Source organism: Amphibalanus amphitrite, unplaced genomic scaffold (genome assembly GCF_019059575.1).
Source record: "Amphibalanus amphitrite isolate SeventyFive unplaced genomic scaffold, NRLGWU_Aamphi_draft 000036F_arrow, whole genome shotgun sequence".
NCBI classification, from domain to species: Eukaryota; Metazoa; Arthropoda; class Thecostraca; order Balanomorpha; family Balanidae; genus Amphibalanus; species Amphibalanus amphitrite.
The window spans coordinates 1,514,711-1,535,457 of NW_024881532.1; the positions used below are offsets into that span (position 1 = coordinate 1,514,711).

Sequence of the window (20,747 nt, forward strand, 5' to 3'; positions counted from 1 at the left end):
TGGTTTAGGATGGATAAGATTTTAGACTTTGATTTATGCTGCTTTGCTCGGTATTTGTTAGATCATTTCTGATTATTACCAAGCGATTTCGGGTTTCAGTGACGGGAAACTTTAAAACTCCAAAGGTTTTTCGCTTCCATATACACTTAACCCGCGCGGGGCTGGGGTCTCCAGCCGAACGCGCGGGGCTGGGGGGGGGGTAAATTTTACCCCCCCTGTTATCTCCCGAACTAATGGTCCGATTTGGAAAATTCAAACGCCAATCGAAAGCTCTCATCACGAACTACTAAAAACATGTACTTAATTTTAAGTTTGAGGTCAAGGTCAAGGTCAGGTCAAGGGTACAAATTGCAAGTTTCTACAGTATCGACCTTGCACCGTAGTTGCCGAAGAATGGAGTCATGGACTGAGACTGATCGCCCAAAACGTGTTCTTAGGCTACCAAGACAATATTCGTTGCATAAAATATCATTCAGAGGTCAAGGTCAAGGTCAGGTCAGGTCAGGTCAGGTCACCAAAAAACAAAATATAGAAAAGGGCATGTGCGACACATGTTTTATGGGTCATTTTACTCATAGAATTCAATAGGCACACTCAATAAGTGATATGGACCACCTCTGGATGGATTTCAGGTCGAGGTCAGGTCAAGGTCAGGTCAAGTGAGGTCAAATTTTGAAGTTGGTTGTTAAGGCCTAAAAAGGTGTCTATCTGATGCAGTTTTTCACGGCGAATCGAATGGTGCTATTTTTGTTTCCGTACGAGGTCTAGAACTTCCAAAAAAGTCATTTTTCAAAAATTTTGTGTGTCGTGACGTCATAAAATTTCGAATAACACCCACATTTTTGAACCGATTCTTCTAAAATTTGGTATGTAGGTGCACATAGACCACTTCTCTGACATATATTCCGGTTTTTTCGATAGACTCAAAATTTTGGATTTTATAATGATTTTCCCAAAAAAAATCAGTTTTTTGAAAAAATTTAGGCCAAAATCCAAAATTTTCAAAAAACCGAGATAGCCATTTGATAGACAAAGTAAAATTACGTATAACCTTTTTTGTTACGTCTTGATTCCTTTAAAAATGAAGATGTTAGCGGCGTTTGAACTTTTGCCGTTTTTGAGGCGAAAATGGCGAACATGACGTCACTAAAACGTCAATTTCTCAAAAATTTTCCGACGGATTTCGCTCAAATTTTCAGGGAACGTGGCAAATTGATGTAAGAAAAGGTACTGAAAGTTTGGCGGCGCTGCGCGCCGCCGTTTTTGAGATATCGCAAAAATTCGCGAGGGGGGGTAAAATTTACCCCCCCCCAGCCCCGCGCGGGTTAAATATGGTATCACCAGCTAGAGACAATCAATGGTGCGCGATGTTTGTCTACAAATCAGCACCACCTTTTCACACTTTTAGAATGTAAACAGATCGGAATTGATGATATCAAAAGAGTTTATGGGCTAATTTTGAGAAAAATAATTGACTATAATCGGATTTTGTAAGTATTCAGCATGCTTCTTTTTATTTATCGCATTCCTTTGTCCGAATTTTCTTGGGATTCCTTCATTTCTCTTCAATGCTGCCTAGATATAAAATGAGGTTGAGGTTAAAAAATGATTTTTTTCAAGTTACTTACCTATTGGTTGAATAGAAATCAAGCCTTTAATTAGAGCAGCATCAGGATGTAGACATTCTTTCCCCCTTCTTCTATAATCAACAATGGTCACCCAGTGTTGGCCCATTTCATAAGTTAACCCAAATTCGCTGTCGGGTGAATTCTTGGCTGGAGAGGACCCAGACCGCAAATTTGAGTTGTGGAAATAGAGTTGATGGCGAAAGTGTGCGGCAGCGGCACAACCTAACTTTTGCAATGTGGCTTGGTAGCTTTCCAATGCTACTAAATTCTGTAAAACATTTGGAATGGTTTCCAAACATTCCATCAAGATTTATCTATAAAAATAACACACAAATTTCATCATGATTACTAGGAGATATCGTGCGTGTCGCCATTTGTGTATGCTTACACTACAACGACAATAACAAAAACTGAGGTTGCACTTACATTGGTTAATTTGATGAAAATGATGTTACAATACCAAACAAAAAGGGAAATGTTGTAAATCAGGGTTACCTACGTTGGGTAGGAAAGCAAAATAACACAAGTAAACTGGTCAGAACATAACCAAACCTTACCTGACCTGACCTACTGATTCTTGCCTACCCAGGGATAAGGAAACAGTTACTATTTACTCACATGAATAAGTTGCAATTTGCAAGCAATGGTAAGTCAAATATTTTTAGGTTAAGTGGTTGCGCATCAGGTTTCAGGCCAAACTCCGGTCGGAGAAGCCATCATAACCAAGCGTTTTCATTGTAGGTCTGAACCGGGACGGATGGGAAATGTGACCCAAACTCCTATAGAAATGCCTCTGTCCTCTGTGTTCTTATGGTAGTATGGGGATATTAGGACAATTTAGGAGGTACAAGATAGTACTGGCCAGACTGGGGACTCTGCTCTGGTTTGATGGATGGATGTCCACAGACAAAGATTGCAGAAACAAAGATGTACATGTGACTTACAAAAAACATTGTAATCAACGACGAAATATTTGATGACGATTAGCATATATGCTGTGACCTCGCCCATCTCTGTGTCCCGCAGTCTGCGAGGTGCTGGCGGTCCGCCCGGTGTGGCCGTGGCCGTCAGCAGTGAGCGGCCCTGCCCAGCGGCACCGAGCGCTGAGCGGCTCCGACCGCGGCTCTGAGCGGTGACCGGCGGCTGTGACCGCGGCGCCGTCACCATGATGCCGGTGGTGCGGACGCCGATGGAGGGCGGCGGCGGCGGCGGCGGCGGCCCGCACGGCCCGACCGGCGGATCCATCTCCCTCGGCCACCTGATCGACTTTATCGTGCAGCGCACCTACCATGAACTCACCGTGCTCTCAGAGCTGCTGCCGCGCAAAAACGACATGGAGCGCAAAATCGAAATTGTCCAGGTGAGTATTTTGTGGTATCTTATCTTCGGAAATGCAAACGCCACAAACGTCACCTTCAAGAATTTAAATGTATCATTGCTGTGTCTGCTTCAGTTGTTGCATAAGCATTTGTGCTGACTGCATAAGCATTTATGCTGACTGCAGTTCCGCCTGGACCACCCGATCAGTGTACCAACTATGCCGTCCATGCCGGCAGTTTGCCTCCCGGACGCGCCAGTTGTGTATCCGGTTATTGGCGCTGGTTAAATGGGCGGGCAGCGTCTCCAAGGTGGACAAGAGTGCCGGCATCATGGCCTTCCTCGACAAGCAGAGCATGCTGTTCATCGACACGGCTGACAAACTGTCGCAGATGGCGCGCCAGGAACTGGTGAGAGCGCCTGCATGGACTTTCGAGCGCGATGTGGATCGTCAGAGTCCTTTCTAAAGTTAGTAGTTACAGTTACAGTTGCCGATCTGCAGGAAGAAAGTAGAAACCTTCTTGGCTTCAGCAATCAGCATAGCTTGATTTTATTCTGCTCTATGAAATGAACTTTTACACCAAGGTCGTTGGTTAATGGTTATTGCCGTAGCTCCCCATCGACTTGCCTCTTCTTTCATGTCAACTCATCCAACTCAGGTGTATGCAGGTGGTCATCATTCCTCTTTGTCGCCATGACCCACGTCCGGTGCCGTCAGGTGGCCGCCCGCCTGCCGACGTTCCACATCCCGGCGGCAGTCGAGGTGCTCACCACCGGCTCCTACAGCCGGCTGCCGCTGTGTATCCGCGAGCGGATCGTACCAGCCAAGGCTATCACCCCTGTCGAGAAGGCCACCACGCTACAGGTGAGGTCTGACGAACCTGATGGGTAATTAACTATAACGGGATGGGTCATGGGAGGGTACGTCCAACTCCGAACCGGACATATACCTTTTTCTAGAGAAACTCGTGAAAGTTGATCTCGTGAAAGACAGAGTGGCATTCACAAGTGTGATGGCTGATACAAATGAATCTGTCTGTTAAAGGTAGTTCCGACCTGAATCAAGTTACTATTACTCTCTGGTTTTCAATGTCCGGTGGTTATAACAATTTTAGACATCTAATTGTCAGCGCCGGCCGTCGCATACTTTTATTGTAGTGTCGACTTACCGGTAGTGTCAGTGTCAGCCCACCCCCTATGTCTATCTGTAATTCACTCGCGTGTTTTGTCTGACGCGCGCCCTCCTCCGTCGGCAGAGGCTGGACCAGATCATCGAGCACCGGCTGGTGACCGCCGACCTGCCGCCACAGATGCTACAGCTCAAGATCGGCGGCGGCCGCGTCCGCATCACGGTCGAACACGAGTTTCAGGTGAGACCGCCCACAGTCATAGTCTCTCACTCGTGCCTTTTACTGTGGAACAGTCGAGTCGGGCCGTTTGTATCTGAAACCAAGGAACCAGGTTGATGCTGCTCGGATACGACCCCACACTGACCGATCCAAGACAGACCTTTCGTTCTCACCAGAACAGCCGAGTCACTAAGTAATCAAACCATCAATAACTCTGCTGTCCATGAACCAGGTAAATGGGTGTTTGCGATGGGTCAGCGTTTATCTCGGACATTTCCTACCGATAACTCTGCTATATTTACATACGCGAACCCTGCGATCACTCTCGGCCTGTCGGCGTCCGTCTCCGTTCTGACGCTCTCCGTTTGACCGAATGATGTCGGGCAGGTGTCGCTAACACTGATGGGAGACGGCCCGACTGTGCCCTGGACCCTGCTCGAGATCGAAATCCTCGTGGAGGACAAGGAGACGGGCGAGGGAAAGAGTCTGGTGCACCCACTGCAGGTGAGAGAGAACTGGATGGAGTAGAAGAGACTGGGCTGCTAAAGATGCGATGGACTAATCGTATTTGGGGACGTGCGGTCTATGAGGCTTTTGCAGGGAAGTCGACAGCGGGGACTAAGTTTATAACACACCAGACTGTCTCATTTCCATAGGCATGATAAATCGTTGCCAAAGATGACAAGTCATTACGCCATGTGCGTATTTCGTGAATATTGCTATCACTGACGTAACTGTTTGTTTTGTTTTCCTTGACTACCAAGCAGTGGTACAGATGACCGGGTCATTTTCCGGGCGTGTCTCCGTCTGCCGTTTCCCCTGTTATCACCTGACCGTGGTCCCCCGTTCTCTCTTTGTCCAGGTTCACTACCTGCACCAGCTGGTGAGCTCGTACCTGGCCGACTCTGCTCGCCCTCTGCACGACATCTACACCATCCTGCACTCGTTCTGCCAGAGCCTGCAGCTGGAGGTGCTCCACTCGCAGGTGGTTCAGCTGTGCAGGGACCGACTCGGAGATAATGTGCGCGTGCACGACTACCAGCCGGGCCGACTGCTCTCGGTGGCCTACTGGCGGGAGGTGAGCTTGCGACTACCTGCGGATATGTTCTGTCGAGTGTGAGGACCGGTGTGTTCTTCCAGCTCGCAACGAAGCGAAGGATTTGCGTTAGTGATGACGTGCCATTTTACGAGACATATTTCTACAAAAGACTGTGGTGATTTGTAATCGAAGGGAACCGGACGTATGCTAAGGGTTTCCAGTCTTCTTAGTCTTAGCCTTTTCACCATTCGGTAGACACAACGACTTTAGAAATCAGCAGTCACTCGTTACCGATCATTTGCTATTATTTTCTACCGGTTTTGGTTACTGTGTGTTGTCCACCATATACCCCGTGTATGACGACCTCCCCGTACCCTCCGCGTCAGGTGACGGGCCGCGAGGCGCGCTCGGAGCCGGCCTACCGGGTGTCGCTGCAGGCGGACCCGGCGGACGCCGGCCGGCCGCTGCTGGTCACCCACTGGCCGCCGCTGCAGGACAGCCGCAGCGCCGAGCAGGCCGAGCGCGCCGTCCGATCCGACCGGCTGTCGCTGGAGCGGCTGCTGGTGCACACCATCCACCTGCGCAGCCGCGCCGTGCTGGCCGACATGCGCGAGCAGCTGGCGCGGCTGGTGCAGCTGCCGGCCGAGCAGCTGACGCTGGCCGGCTCGCCGGCCGTGCTGTCCGTACCCCTGCTGCAGCCGTGCCTCAAAGGCGAGCACCTGCTGGTGGCAGTGGACGTGCACCGCGGCACGCTGTCGGCGCACGTACCGCTCTACGAGACGCCCGTGTGTGAGGAGGTGACGGCCGCGCTCAACGGAGACCGCTCCCAGCTGCGCGCGCTGCTCACTCGGCTCCGGTGAGTACCGCCGTCTCTTCGAATAGCGATCAGTCGTGCTCGGTTCGACTCGTTTCATTATAACTTCAATCGACACTTCTCACTCACAACTCACAAGTCCTCACCTTCACTCGTCGAAAGTTACCACGATTGCCTAGCTGCTGCCCCCGCGCTGTCCTTTCAGCTTGTCTGATAACTAGCGTTATTCTGGATTTAATGGCTAGTCCGTACCGTTTTTACTAGACGCCCGTGTCCTGTTATCGCTGTATTCCCGCTCTGACCGGCTGCTCAAAAGTCGCTCATACGGCAGATTTGACCACATATGATTTGACCTCATTTGACCTTGAAGATATTGACCTAGGATCATGAAATTTGCACACAACAGAGTTCCCCAGGGCCCTCACCTACCCTCCAAATTTTGTCTTTCTAGCTCCAGTGGGAGCTGAGATCTTAGGGGGGGGGGGGGCATCCGCCCCCATCCCCTCCACTGGGCGTAGTACCCGCTCACTCCCGTAGTACCTTCTGTCCTGTTGTCGCTGCATTCCCGCTCTGACGGGTGTCTCGCCGCCGCCAGGTTCTGGGTGACGCTACGCCGGGCCGAAAAGACGCTGCAGCACCTGCCGGCCTCGGCGCACGAGGCGCTGCCGCTCTCCTACCGGGAGGGCCACCCGCTGGGCCGGCTGCCGGCGCACCAGATCTACGTGCGCCTGCACCGGTTCCCGCGCAGGGTGCTGGTGGTGGTGTGTCAGGAGCGGCCGGGCAGTCCCAACAGCATGACCTACAGCTTCTACATGGTGACCGTGAAGCCGTGCAGCATCGAGGACGGCAGCGAGGACGCCAACGAGCGCCACCTGCCCAAAAAGTACCTTAAGGTCAGTCGGAGGTTATTTGCATGCTGCTTGTTCTGGGTTGGGGTTAAGTGCGGCAGTGTGTTTTCTTTCTGATTAGGTGTATCAATTAGTTCGAGACATGAGCGCCAGTTAAGTGCCTTATGTGGCAAATAAAGAAATCCCGTAATCAGCGTGCCTCCATTATTGTTCCGACGGATTTTCTATTCCAACACGCCCCTGACATGCCCGTCCACCCTCGGCTATCCAGGTGCTGACGTTTGTCGAGCTGGACACGTTCCTGTGTCTGCACGGGCCGGGCACCGTGTTGGAGGCGGGCGTCGCCGAGACGCCGCGCCAGCGCGCCCCCTCGGCGCCCGGCTCGCCGTCGCGCGCCGCCGGATCTCCCGCCTTCTTCATCACCGAGCTGGCCCAGGTGGTGGCGCTGTGTGACGAGCAGATCCCGTGCGCAGCGCTCTGCAGCGAGCTCAGCCGACAGCGCGTGCCGCACGGAGGCGCCGCCGTCGACCCCAGGTCAGTGACTCGCCCGAGTCAATGGAGTCGAGTCGGGCGTCAGTCGCCGGGGTCAGAGCAAGCCAGTCGGGCGTCTCCGTCGCGGTGTCATTGGAGCCCTTTCGGACGTCACTTTCGGTTTACTCTGCCGGGTTTTATTTCGAGACTGGTTCAATGTGAAAAACCGAACACAAAGCTTGGATTTAGGTGGAAGCTGTCGGGGTGGCAGCTCTATCGCTATCCAGTCTGGTTAGGGGAAGAAGTCGAAGCAAGTTGTGCTGCAGGAAAATGCAGTGCGAATATTGAGTCTGAGACCATTTTGAAGTGCTCTTCATACAGCGTTTGTTCTCCGTCTGGTATGTTTTCTCCCATCCGCTGCGCTGCCCCTCTCCCACTCACTGTACTCCGCTCCCCTCCGACAGCGGCCAGTCGCGCTACATCCGTCTGATCGACCTGCCGACGGTGGCGGACGTGGAGCCGGTGGCCATGGAGCAGCTGCGCCGCGCCCTGCTCTCGGCCACCATCACACAGCAGGAGGACAAGCAGGGCTCGCGCTGGGCCGTCGAGTACGTGTTCCACGGCGCACCGGCGCGCTCCCAGCAGCGGCGAGAGCAGGCCAGCCGGCGACTGGTGCACTTTTGGTACCCGCAGCCGGCCGTGGAGGCCGTCTCAGAGGTGGTGGACCGGCTGCTGGCCGACTGGCGCCAGATGGCCGAGCTGTACGCCCTGCTGCTGGCCTACCAGCAGTTCGTGGCCGACGACCGGCAGCGCGGCCTCAGCCAACTCACGGAGATCTCGTCGTTCACGTATCGGACGCTGACGCTGGCCTACGGGCCCGACAGGGGGTCCACGGTGAAAGTCGAGTACAGCAGTGACGAGAAGAGGTTCCGGCTTAGCTTCGGCATCAACGCTAGGTGAGTAGCGCGGGAATATTGGGTAGCTTTTCGCAATTTACGTTGAATAAGTCCAAACAGTCAAATGAAAATGCAGTTAGAATGATTAAAGCAAGCTCCGTACCCTAATGTACCAGACCCAGTCGGGCTCATCGTGTATTGTTTTATAGTGCCTTCTTATCATTGTATGAAACATAGGTACCAGCTGCGTAATGCGTATCGTACAGCTGACAGTCCCGGTTCGTTGGTCATTCTCAGGTCGAGCAGCGCCACCAACCCGCACGCCATGCTGCGTGGTCAGCTGGAGGACCTGCTGAACGCGGAGCGGTCGCTGGCGCAGCTGATGGTGGCTCTGGACAGCACCTACTCGCCGCTGGTCTCGCTCGACAAGCTGTCCGCCACGCCGCGGCTGGGCGTACGCAGCGACCGCCCGCTGGAGCCCGTGCCCAACTTCATCCTGCTGCCGCAGACGGCCTGGCACGTGCGGCTCGTCTACCGCAAGACCTACTGTCTGTCGATCCACCTGCACAGCGACGAGCTGGTATCGGTGCGCGACGGCGCCTTCTGTGTGTCCGACCGCAGCCGGCCGCTGGACGAGCTGACGCCGCTGCGCAACCTGTCCGCCTTCCTGGCCAAGTACGCGGCCGACCCGTCCTTCTCGGGGGTGGGCGGAGAGGACGACACCCCGCCGTCGCCCACCAGTCTGGAGCTGGACCCGCCGTCAGCGGTGCCGGCGCCGGCCGCCCGGCCCAGTGGCTCGCCGGCCGCACACGCGCGGTTCGCGCACCCGATGACGCCCGGCTCGCTGTCGCAGCCCCACACGCCGGCCAGCCCGCTGCAGCCGTCGCCGGCGCCGGCCGCGCCGGTCGTCTCCAGCTCACCGGCGCCGTCCTCGACGCCGCTGCACGCGCCGTCGCCGGGCTTCCTGCCGGCGCCCAGTCCGAGCCACGTGGGCCACAGTCCGGCGGCGGCCGGCGCCATGAGTCCGTTCACCGCCCAGCCGCTCATGTCACCGGCGGTGGCTGGGTCGCCGGCCGTCTCCAAGGCGCCGGCCACCCGACTGCGGCCGGCCGCCGCACCCGTCATGCTGTCGCACGAGTCGTTTGACCAGCTCTGCACGCGCGCGCCGGTGCCGCCGGCTGCGCTGCGCGCGGCGCCGGACGTGATGCAGGTATCGCCGCTGGAGCGGCACCTCGGCTGCGTCTACCTGCGTGCCCACCTGAGGAAGGTGAGAGGAGGAGAAAACTAACCATCACGCCTAGTCTGCACATAATGCTTGTTTTAAGTTGGCCATGCTATTTTCTCATCCTCTGACCATTTTGTTGTCACCTGTTCTCGAGTCCAGCCTGGCTGGAGCCTGCCACATCTCGTTGTTAACCTCCCGCATTGCCGCTCTCCCTCAGACGCTCGAATCGCCGTCCACGCCGAGCATCGTGCGCCTGCAGCCGACCGAGCAGGGCGTCATCATGTTCAAGACGACGTGTCTGCAGTGCCGCGTCCGGCTGGAGCCCGAGCACGTGCAGACTCTGCACCTCAGCGTACAACCTAACCCGGACAGCATGGAGCAGTGGCAGCCAGAGGAGATGCAGGTGCGTACGCGGGCTGGCCTCCCCTCAGCTCTGAGTGGTGCTTGATGTGTGTATTGTGATGTATCCTGCACCGTCAAGTGTAAAACCGTTTGTAAATTTTGTAAACCGATGGTTTTTGTTTAGGTGATCGCAAACGACAATCCCACCGTGCTTCATTATAATGAGTCTTGTTTGATAGCGAATATTTTACGATAGTTATAACGCCACCCAGCCGTGGGTGTACTGTGACCGCGTCTTTGGGTTGTTTCTGATACTGTGTATGTGATCGTGCTGTTCCGCCGTCTCTGATTATCGTGCGGCTGACCGCCCGTGTGTGTGATCCTGACGCCAGGTGTTGGAGCGCTACTTTGAGACCAAGGTGGCCGTGCCGCCGTACCGACACAACACGCTGAAGACGTTCATCACCATGCTGAACAGGCAGGCCAAGGTGCTGCGCGACTTCATCCGCATCCTGCAGCTGGAGGAGATAACGTCCGACCCCAACAACCCAAAGGTCAGTCGCGGCCAGAGTGGCCACCCGTATCAGCCGTGGGCGGCATTATGCTAGGTCGAGTCATGTTGTTTTTCACGTCCGTGGTCTGCTGAAATTTCATTCAGCTTGCTCTCTAGTTAGATAAAGGGAACCTGACTAGGCAATCAACGATAAATATCCATTGCCACTTTTTAAGCTCTCTTAATGCTCTTACTTAAATGATAACCATGGTTATCATACCATGCTAATTACCATAGCTGCTAATGTGTAGTTATTAGCCAGCTAGCCGGTTCTCAACAGCAGCCCATGAACGCTGCGCTGCGGACGTTTTGAGAATCCCGTTCTTGGTTGTCGCCATCTGACTCGCCCTATGTTTAACGTGCCTTGCCTGTAGTGTATGTGTCTAATACCCCCCCCCCCCCGCTCCTTTCACAGGCGTCGGCGATGAACTGGTCGGTCGAGTGGTGCACCACCTCTCACCCGGCCGCATTGCCGGCCCTCATCCCCGTCGGCCTCGTCTCACTCATCATCGTCGGCAACAAGGTGCTCTTCTTCCTGCAGCTGACGCGCCGGCTGGCGGCGCCGACCGGTTCCGAGCCGGCCCGCATCGTCCTGCCGGTCGTCTATGATATGGCCGATAACATGACGCAGTGTGCCGACAAGAAGGACTACCAGCCCAACCAGGTGATCATCGACGGGTGGCCGGGCGCGGGTGTGTGGTGTAATACAGCTCCAGACGAGTAAATTAGTTTGAGTTCTCGTCAGTCCGGGACGGACTGGCTAGCATGCATTAGGTACGGGGATGGAAAAGTTAGTAACTGATTTCCATGGTTTCTGTCATTTTGTCGAACATTTTTCGTAACTGGTGCGATGCCTTTTGACCCCATCTTACTAGGAACTGTTGCGTTCCATGGCCGTTGCTTTACGTGTCCGGTATGCGATGGCACGGGTCTCTGACGCAGCGTGTCCGTTGGTCGGCCAGGTGGCGCAACAGGTGAACCAGCTGATGCGGCGCAGCAGCGAGCTGGCTGCCCAGGCCGGTGAGTGCTCCTTGTTCCGCGCCGTGCACGATGTGGTGCACAGCTTCGCGCTGCCCACCGAGCAGCCGCAGGCGGTGGCGCCACCTCTCGGCAGCGACGGTGGCGCCCCTGGCGGCCAGATGATGATGCAGCAGCGCCAGTACCAGCAGCAGCGGCCCATGGGCGGCATGATGCCCAGCATGATGGGCGCTGGCCAGCCGGGGCCCAGGGACCGCATGCAGTGACCGGCCGGCCGCGCAGTGTCCCAGGGCTCAATGGCGGCGCGTCGTTATCTGACACGTCCCTCATGTGACCATGTCACGTGCGGCGCTGCCCGGGATACCGGCCCGAAATGGCTGCGTGATGGGCCGTCCACCGCCGCGTTTTAGAATGATTTCCGTTATCACCTAACTGCATACCATGTGGAGTGGCCGCAGGCAGTGTGCACTGTGCATCAGGCGGAGGGAACCGCCAGTTTGTATTTGGTCCCATATTATGCAGTTCCGGGAGTCTCGCGAATTTCATGTGTCCATTGTGCTCTCTGGGATGAGGCAAATAGCTCTATGTTACCGTGGAAATATACCACATCGCTCCATACTGTATTCGTAATTGGTTGATGCCTGTGTATAGTAGCCAATACGATATGACCTCAGTGAAGTTCCAATAAATATCAGGCATACAATGGGCGGCCAGCGAGAGCCCACAGAGCAGATACGCAATAATTGAACACTTCTCCGTCTCCCTGGTCACCCCAGATCGCTGTAAGAGATGCTTTCCACTTTGATGCTAGATATCACGACCCACCCGCCCTTCACTCGGGCGTCTGAGACTCAAACCGCCGCGATCGCTTGCTCCGCCCTTTCAATCCTCAGTTTGCCACCCCGCTTTAAGATCTTTACGGAACCAGCAATAGGCCCCTTCTAGACTATTTCTCAATTTATGCACAGAATTTTGATGCACTGGCCGCTGGCGGATATAAGCGGCGACTCAGGCCGCACGGTTTACATAGCCTTGGGCCGCACCCAAGCAGCTATGGTCTCACCGCAACGCAGTTCTGCAGTCTAGACGCTATCGTGCGCCAAAATTAACGACTGCCGAGGAGGACATGATAAATGTATGCCTAGTTACGCTCTCCCCTCCCACGTTTCCCATCTGTTCCCAGACACATAGCACCACGTACACACAAGGCGGACGATCAGATGACGTTTATTGCGACATTTAATCCTCGTTGTCATCGCCCTCATCCTCATCGTCGTCGAAGCTGAAGTACTTCAGCTCGTACGAGTCCTTGGAGCTGGCCACCACGCGCAGGTAGTCACGCAGGCTGTTCTTCTTCAGGTACTTCTTGGTCAGGTACTTCAGGTACCTGAAATGCAAGAAAGGCATTAAAAAAACTGCAAGTGGGAAACTTCTGCCTACTCCACAGAATATTCTAACTCCCCTGAAGATTCCCAGAAAATATATGCTCCCACCTCACCAATTCAATTATCAACCTTTTGATGATGTAGTAGCCGTTACATTACCCACTTGGCACCCATTTAATCTCCCCCCCCCAAAAAAAAAAAATGCAGCTTAGATCATTCAACCAGGACTTCCAGTCCCAATGTACAAATTATCTCCTTGCCAAAGAAACAATATCCTGTAATTTGAGAGCTGGCAAGTCATCCATAGCCCATAATTGTACCTCTTGCCCATCTTGATGTCATTGTTGGCACTGACAGTGATCTTGCTCTTGGCACGCTCAATGTGCAGATTCTTGCCAAAGTTCTTGGTCTTTCCATTCACCTTGATACGCTCCTGGAGGAACTTTTCCTGAGAAGAATGCCAATTGAGTTTAGGGAAGATAGCCCTATACTCATCTTAGGGAAGGTGGCCCTAAGATATTGGACAGTACCTTCCCTGCGAGAGAAGAATGCAGCACTTATTCAATCGCATGAACACAGCTCAAAATATGCAGGTAGAACAGCCTAAAACCAGCAACTGAAACACAATTTGAACCAAAATATTTCTGCATTCTATGAAAATTATAAGCAAACATCAACATATGTATATTGTTCATTTTGACAAATGTTTACATTAATGAAGAACAATATCAAATTCTTATCTGTATTCAATGTACATTGAATACAGATAAGAATTTGATATTGTTTTTCATTAAAGTAGACATCAACATAATTACTTTAAACCACTCAAACTTGCAATCCTGCACATCGGTAAGCGCACCATTGGACTTTTCAACCAGGTCAAGGTGCAAATACTTACAAAGTCAGACACCTGCATGAGCCCATCCTCAACAGGATGAGTGCAGTCAACAATGAACTTGACGGTTTCAGCCTTCTTCTTTCCCTTGCCCTTGGCAGGGCGACCCTTAGCCGGAGCCTGGAACTGTAAACCATATGTAGCCATTAGTGTCGTACTGGGCCATTTATCAAACAGATTTTCTGCTCTGTGTCTTTATTTTATCAAGTAAGCATGGGCAACGGGCCTGACCGACACTTCCGGCGCTGTAGATTGAGATCCTGAGCCAAGTTTAGCAGTTATTGTTGGTATACTCCACACCTCAATCACATATACAACGCTATTACAATAAGTAAAAACACTTTCTGCCTCGGACACACGAAAACTGAGCAGAAATCACAAATAGCTACATAATTCATTCACAATTCACCTTTCCCATGTTCCTGTTCGGACGTCGGGAGACGAAAAGGAAGTCGGGTTGGATGTCACTAATAGTGTTGGATGCTATATTCTGTACAACATGTGTACAACATTTTCAAAGGTTTTGCAACTCGTCAAGTTTTCAAACTCTCTCTTAATTTCTTATTAAATGGATGGTAAATTGCAATAATTGAAGAAAATTTTGAATGAAAAATATATAATTTGTTTGATAGTGAGTATGAGAAGACATAAAACACGCAGCTATGACATAGGCGGCGTTCGATGTCTCCCGGACGGCAAAGATTCTTTGCCGTCCGGCCAATAACGTCCAAGGTCAGCGGGGGCTCGGCTGCGGTTATGAAACGTGATTGGCCGGACGGCGTAGAATCTTCGCCGTCCGAGAGACATCGAACGCGGGGATAATTGGAGGCTAGCCGAAGCTAAATTAAAAACATATGAAACACTTACGGCTTGTCGTAGAGTGCAAGTGTGCTGCTGTGTGCCTTTGTATATTTTTTTGTCGAGTTAGGGTGAATATGTTTGCATTAATATTCGCATGTAAATTTTGATATTCTTTGCGCTGCTTTGCTCGTAAAATAGGAACCTCATTTTGTTTTTATATTGGGCCTTGCTTTTGACAGTTTACGAGACAGATAAATGCCAATATGTTTGGAATCAGAATGGGAATGGGGCGGGACTCGTTTTTTGTTTGTTTCAAGTTCCATTTTTTACTGGTGCCATAGTTAGAGCCGTAATGCTTAGCACGGTGGCTATAAATACTTAGGACTGGAAACAGCTTAACATCGGCCACATTTTTGTCCATCCTCATTCCTCCACAGTCCATAGTCCTTGTTGACATCTGTGGTCACCTGAAGTTGGGTTTGCCCGTTGCCGTGTCCACTGTCCATCATTCACCAGCTCAATATATAAATCAAATATGTTTTGTTTTGATAATCACTTTGACATATATTTCGGCGTGATATATAGGTGTGGCTTGATAGCTTGTCAATGCTGCATAGCTAACAATTGGCCAAGATCTGATGAAGCTTGCTAAAAGTCTGATGTAGGGTAGCCTGGGGCAAGACGCCCCAGATAATTTATTTTGCTACATAACTTTTGTCCTACATCACCTGGAAGGCCAAATTTGTGCTCAATGCGTTCTTTGGACATTTTACTTTAAATTCCACCCCTCAAATTCATTCACTCATGATCGGACTCCAAGCTAGGAAGTGATTTGTGAAGCAACTGCAAATGGGGCATTTTGCCCCAACCCCAGGGCAAAACGCCCCACGGCCCGGGGCAAGAAGCCCCATACTCTAGATTAAAGATTTTATGTGAGAGGTCCGTTAGACCTTGGGAGGCACGGCACTGAAGTTAGCACCTTCCATCCTATCAGGTGTTCAGCTATGACACTATTGTATGAGCAGGTTTTTCACCTGCCTCATAAGGCCAAATAATAAATTATTGCCATGCAACTGTCAACCAAATACTTCCTTTGCCACCCGGTTGCTGAGAAAACTACACATAAATGCATAGAAACTTACTGTTTGCCAGCTACCGAACATTAGGAAATGGGTAGTACGAACAACACATGAGGCAAAACGCCCCATGGGGCTTTTTGCCCCGCGACCTACTGGGGCGTTTTACCCCATCACGTAGTTCGGTCAGAAAACAACGCCTTGCACTCCAGCAAGACATAATTTAACACGAACCAACCTGGCATTATAAGCGTTAGATAATAGTTGTTCAAAATACATAAAAGTCGTTAACCTGATGTGGACCATAAAAGAACGCCATGATGCATAACCTGACAACAAAACATAAAAATCGCTCCCAAAACACATTTTTGGCTATATCTCCCTAAGCAGTCATCACAATTTCTTTCCAGTCTGGTCATATAATGATCATATAGTGCACGTTTTATAGAAGAGAGAATATTTCCCCAGATCCTTGCCAGTTCCGAGAAACATCGGTGAGGCGTTTTACCTCAGCGGGGCGACTTGCCCCGGTCTACCCTACCTAATGATTAAACAGACAATAGGTTGTAGCTTTCATTGTCACTGAGCCAATATATTGAGGTCAATTCAAATCAGTATTATGTTGAACTATTTTCTGGATTTGTTACTTATGTCAATATCATAAAGTTTTGTGCATTAAGTGCATCATTGAAATTCGTTATTAGCTCTATATTGAAGCTTTTCAAAAGCTGATGTTAGTGAATTTCTTGACTTAATTAAAATAAGTACCTAGCTGCCTGCCTACATGCACAGTGATAGTGAAGGTGAAATGGATACATAAAAGGAAAAATAATTGGCTGACTGATATTGTGATTCTTGTTTGTTATTCACAATTCATAAAATAATCACTGATCTGTGCATAAGCCTTATCAGCAAGGTATTTTGTAGTTTTTTCATTTATATTGCCAATTCTGACAGATTCTCATTTAATTACCATTGTACAATTAGACCTGTTTTTAACTGGTGCCTTATTTCTTTCATAATACAGCTGGCCAAATCAAGAAACTAAGTGCCTACTGGACTGGAAAAACAAAGTAAGTTGTATTAATTGACCTAGTTATTACACTGAGCAGTAGCACACTAATCAAAACTATATTTATGTGTAGGAGGGGTTCAGTTGCATAAGACAAGCTTGATAATGCTCACTTATCATTCATAAAAGTGAATGTAACATTCCAAAAGTGATTTATAAGATAGTGCCTTGATTACTTGAGCAGGTACCTTCAATATTATTTGCAGCTAGCAAAAATGATGCTGGCTTACAGCTCCCAGTGTAATGTTTTCATATAAACTTTTTGTTATAAAAGTTGTTCACTGGTCTTTGATATGTGCTCATGCATTTCTGTACATTTTTGTCTGTCATTTCTTTAGTTATACTGTATTGCATGCTATGCTTTTTTCATTATAAGACTGTGATTGTTCCAACTTTTGTTGTAAAACCACGCTTTGTGTTCTATTTATCTAACCTTTATGTCAGACTGCTGGTCGGTTTTGGTCATATAGCTTTGTTTTGGTCTGTGCACTTGGTCCAGGATCGGGTTCTCTGGGAGCGGCGGGGCCGCCGAGGACGGCTCGCGGCGCGGCGGCGCCCGGCAGCCGGCTGCTGACGCCGCCCGCTCCTCTCTGCCGGCAGATGCCTCTGGCAGCGGCTGCCGGGCGGCTGCTGTGCGCGCGCCGCTGCGGCTCGCTGCTGCGGCGGCGCGCGCCGCTGGCCGTCTGTCTGCGGGCCGTCTCCGGCGGCGACGACTCGCGCCGGCCGCCGCCCGACGGGCTGCCCAGGGAGCCGCCGGCGCTCACAGTGCCGCTCAAAAAGGCGGCCCCCACCGCGGAGCCGACGCGGAGCCAGCTGCGCTCGCAGCCCTCCAGTCGGGACCGGGCGCGCCGCGACCGGAACCTGATCACGGCCGTCCGCGCCATGGAGGAGTACCTGATGAAGTCTGGCGACCTCGAGCCGCTGGGCAGCACGCAGCGGCGCTCGCCGTACGAGAACGAGCCGCCGATCCGCGTCTACTTTCGCGCCGAGGTCGAGCAGCAGGCCATCAAAAAGTGGGGCAGCCTCGAGCGGCTGGAGGCCGAGAAACGGAAGCGCGAGCACATACAACTGGCGCACCAGCAGGCGCTGTTCTCGGTGAAGAAGGTGCTGAAGGACTACCGGCGCGGCCAGCGCGAGAAGCCCTACTACACCCAGGTGGAGGAGGAGAGCCTGCGCGGATCGTCGCACGTCGTACTCACCGCCGTCGGCATCAACGCCATCAACGCGCTCGGCAAGGGCGTGGCGTTCGCGGTGACGGGCTCGAGCAGCCTGTTCGCCGAGACGCTGCACTCGCTCGCCGACACGGCCAACCAGGTGATCCTGGCTGTGGGCATTCACAAGTCGGCGCAGCGCGCCAACCTCGACCACCCGTACGGCTACAGCAACGTGCGCCACGTGGCCTCGCTCATCTCGGGCGTGGGCATCTTCTGCCTGGGCAGCGGCGTCGCCTTCTTCCACGGCTTTCACGCGCTATACGACCCGGCGCCGCTGGGCGACTTTCTGGTGGGCTACTGCGTGCTGGCGGCCGCACTCGTCTCCGAGAGCGTGACGCTGGCACTGGCGGCGCGCAACATCCGCCGCAACTCGCGCCGCCAGGGGTTCACGTTCTGGCAGTACGTGCGCCAGGGCCGCGACCCGTCCGTGAACGTGGTGCTGCTGGAGGATATGGCCGCCGTGCTGGGCGTGTTCGTGGCCGGCTCCAGCATGGCGCTCAGCGCCGCCACCGGCAGCATGGTGTACGACGCGTGCGGCTCGATGGTGATCGGCGGCCTGCTCGGCACCGTGGCCACCTTCATCATCGTGACCAACGCGCACGCGCTGGTCGGCCAGTCGATCCGCCAGGAGGAGCTCGAGCGCATCAACCTACGGCTCGAGGAGGACATCATGATCCGCGGCATCCACGACGTCAAGGGCATCGACATGGGCAACGGCCTGGTGCGCTACAAGGCCGAGGTGGATTTTGACGGCCGGGAGCTGACCAAAAAGTACCTGAAGAGTCAGAACCTGGAGTCGCTGGCGGCCGAGGCGGCGCGCCTGGACGGCAGCGAGGCGGTGGAACAGTACCTTCTGCGACACGGCGAGGCCATCGTCGACATGATGGGAGCCGAGATCGACCGCATCGAGTCCGACCTGCGCAAGGCGTTCCCGCAGATTCGGCACATAGACTTGGAGATTTTATAGGCCCCGAGGGGCTTAGGCTGTGATGATGTCGTTACAATAACGGCGGCCGGTTAGCGGGTTAGGTCTGATCGTTGGACGCAGGGATCTTTGGCGGGTATCGTGAGACACTCCGCTCTAATCTCAGAGAACCGTGCTGGTTAGAGGGGGAGAGCCAAGAGCCCGATAGCGATCAGTATTTCAAGGGCTTGTAGTGACTAGCCAATTTTGATTTTAGTCAATGTACAGTTGTTTCTGATTTACTTTTAGAGTTGTCGTTACGTACCTCGTTTTGTTCCTTGTAAGTCATGAACCGAATTATTTAAATCCAATATCAGCTGATACTGGTAGCTACATGCTTGCTTGTGCGCTAATGCGTCTGCTGCCACCCCTCTCAAGCATTCCCACCGGCTAGCCAATGCGGTCGGATCGCGCCTGTGCAGTCGAGCACGGGCTTTCAATCATGCACGGACGCTTTCGATCTCTGATTGTTGATCGACTCAATCGAAGCGCACCGACCGTCAGGCGGACGGTCCATTCTCTCCGGCCCTGGGTAGCTGAACTGTACCGTGCTGACGGTGCGTCAGTACCGGACTGTAACTGTGTGCCGTGCCGCGGCGGTCGGTCGCTCGGACCGTGGTGTGATGCCGGCCGCTGTGAGGTGACGCTGTGCCGGCGCCGACAGTGTACATCCGGCGGCCGGCGGGTCTCACTGCGGTCCAGGTGGCGGTGGTGACTGTGGTCGGGACGCTGGGCGGCTACTACATCTGGCGGCCGGCCTTCGAGAAGCGAGGGGCGTCCAGCGGCGCCGACCAGCCGTCCCAGCCGCCCCCGACGGCGCCGGCGAGCGGCTGAGGTGAGGTGAGCGACCAACACGGCTGTTTGGGGGCGGACACTCGGTGACATTGCAGGTTCAGGTGTTGGGAGATCTGTGTGCTCAGGATTTGAGGCGTCAGCTTTCCCATCTGTCGGTGTCCCACTACCTTTCCTCACTCAGTTATTGGAGCCATGTGCGGTGTGCTCGCCGAAGAAACTGTGTCGAATTACCGCGTTTATCACGCTCCATTTTATTGTATTGCTCCTGTGTGTTTGAACGTTGCATCAACAGTATTCAGCGCATCAGTCCGTAATGGTGGCAACCGCCAGTGTCAGTCCGCTTTAGGAATAGTCGCCTATGCACCTGCTGTCCGTTTCTGTAACGCTTGCCAATGCATATCCCTTCGAATTTGGCAACAGTCACCTGCCAGCAACAACACCCGCCAGTGCGTAAGTCCGTTTGCAAGTCCGTAACAGTCACCTCTGTTTCTCAGGTCCGGCCCAGTCCTCCACCTGAGCAGCGATGGCGCTGCCGCCGGCCAAGGTGCTGCGCTGGGTGGGTATCGCGGGTGTCGCGGCCTTGGGGTTCGCGGTGCTCCGGCCCTACCTGGCCCGGTATCGGGACCGTCGTGCCGAGACGGACATCGCAGACCTGCTGGCGTCCCGGCGCCGGCCGCCCCCCGGCGACCTGTAGACGGTCAGCCGGCGGCTCGCGGCAGAACCGCCTGCCTGTAGACGCGATAGACCAGGGCCTTTGTGATATAGCGGGGATGCAGTGAGGCCGAGTATGTTATGGTAGCTGGAAGAGTGAGACGGTGCGGGGCGGAAGCCATGAATGAGAAGGTGCCGGACAGATGTGTCCTGGGGGAGCTACGTCGTTAGAGCGTTAGCCGGAAAGGAGCGAGATGTTGCCGGGCAGCGCGTGGGCTGTATGTAGGATGAGGCCTGCGCCGGAGTGGTGATGCCCGCCCTGTAAGCGGACTTTGTGACTGGCTCGAGTAATGTTCGCACTCTGCCCGCGTTCACCGTTTGAAGTGATCATGTGAGACGGCCGTTTTACCCAAATACATGACTTATAGCTATTA

At 53.1% G+C, this 20,747-nt stretch overlaps 3 protein-coding genes across 22 annotated transcripts; 2 read left to right on the forward strand and 1 right to left on the reverse strand.

Moving 5' to 3' along the window:
* Window positions 1-1,370: 1,370 nt before the first annotated feature.
* Window positions 1,371-12,076, forward strand: LOC122372296 (mediator of RNA polymerase II transcription subunit 14-like). The gene is made up of 16 exons (XM_043349346.1): window positions 1,371-1,490; window positions 2,655-2,988; window positions 3,185-3,355; window positions 3,664-3,810; window positions 4,202-4,315; window positions 4,682-4,798; window positions 5,157-5,372; window positions 5,720-6,189; window positions 6,743-7,040; window positions 7,267-7,529; window positions 7,931-8,422; window positions 8,660-9,629; window positions 9,805-9,990; window positions 10,322-10,483; window positions 10,898-11,146; window positions 11,445-12,076. Exons 2-16 carry the CDS (start codon window positions 2,794-2,796, stop codon window positions 11,724-11,726), a joined length of 4,332 nt encoding a protein of 1,443 aa, XP_043205281.1. The 5' UTR covers window positions 1,371-1,490; window positions 2,655-2,793; the 3' UTR covers window positions 11,727-12,076.
* A 595-nt stretch (window positions 12,077-12,671) lies between these two features.
* Window positions 12,672-14,384, reverse strand: LOC122372365 (60S ribosomal protein L22-like). Its single transcript, XM_043349486.1, has 4 exons — window positions 14,150-14,384; window positions 13,744-13,866; window positions 13,166-13,293; window positions 12,672-12,847 (listed from the first exon to the last, which is right to left on the reverse strand). The coding sequence occupies exons 1-4, from the start codon at window positions 14,156-14,158 to the stop codon at window positions 12,700-12,702; spliced, it is 408 nt and encodes a 135-aa protein (XP_043205421.1). The 5' UTR covers window positions 14,159-14,384; the 3' UTR covers window positions 12,672-12,699.
* Window positions 14,385-14,604: 220 nt separating this feature from the next.
* Window positions 14,605-20,747, forward strand: LOC122372301 (zinc transporter 9-like). 20 transcript variants are annotated; one of them, XR_006254853.1, is made up of 4 exons: window positions 14,605-14,646; window positions 16,645-16,690; window positions 19,532-19,707; window positions 20,157-20,747. XR_006254853.1 is itself a non-coding variant. In XM_043349392.1 (4 exons), the coding sequence occupies exon 3, from the start codon at window positions 17,290-17,292 to the stop codon at window positions 18,868-18,870; it is 1,581 nt and encodes a 526-aa protein (XP_043205327.1). In that variant the 5' UTR covers window positions 14,619-14,646; window positions 16,645-16,690; the 3' UTR covers window positions 18,871-19,707; window positions 20,157-20,747. The 20 variants fall into 20 exon arrangements, 12 of the variants coding, with proteins under 12 accessions (XP_043205327.1, XP_043205302.1, XP_043205362.1 ...); XM_043349392.1 differs by having other exon boundaries at window positions 14,619-14,646; window positions 17,290-19,707; XM_043349367.1 differs by having other exon boundaries at window positions 14,626-14,669; window positions 17,290-19,707.

What these genes read in the sequence shown, in the direction of transcription:
- LOC122372296 (XM_043349346.1), top strand. Translation starts at nt 2,794, where the DNA reads ATGATGCCGGTGGTGCGGACGCCGATGGAGGGCGGCGGCGGCGGCGGC. An exon ending in GTCTGGTGCACCCACTGCAG is followed by an intron (nt 4,799 to 5,156) that starts GTGAGAGAGAAC and finishes CTCTTTGTCCAG; the next exon opens with GTTCACTACCTGCACCAGCT. An exon ending in CCGACCCCAACAACCCAAAG is followed by an intron (nt 10,484 to 10,897) that starts GTCAGTCGCGGC and finishes CTCCTTTCACAG; the next exon opens with GCGTCGGCGATGAACTGGTC.
- LOC122372365 (XM_043349486.1), bottom strand. An exon ending in TCATGCAGGTGTCTGACTTT is followed by an intron (nt 13,294 to 13,743) that starts GTAAGTATTTGC and finishes CATTCTTCTCAG; the next exon opens with GAAAAGTTCCTCCAGGAGCG. An exon ending in GACATCAAGATGGGCAAGAG is followed by an intron (nt 12,848 to 13,165) that starts GTACAATTATGG and finishes CTTGCATTTCAG; the next exon opens with GTACCTGAAGTACCTGACCA.
- LOC122372301 (XM_043349352.1), top strand. Translation starts at nt 15,180, where the DNA reads ATGAAGCTTGCTAAAAGTCTGAT. An exon ending in AAGCTTGCTAAAAGTCTGAT is followed by an intron (nt 15,203 to 16,644) that starts GTAGGGTAGCCT and finishes TTCATAATACAG; the next exon opens with CTGGCCAAATCAAGAAACTA. An exon ending in TACTGGACTGGAAAAACAAA is followed by an intron (nt 16,691 to 17,289) that starts GTAAGTTGTATT and finishes CTCTGCCGGCAG; the next exon opens with ATGCCTCTGGCAGCGGCTGC.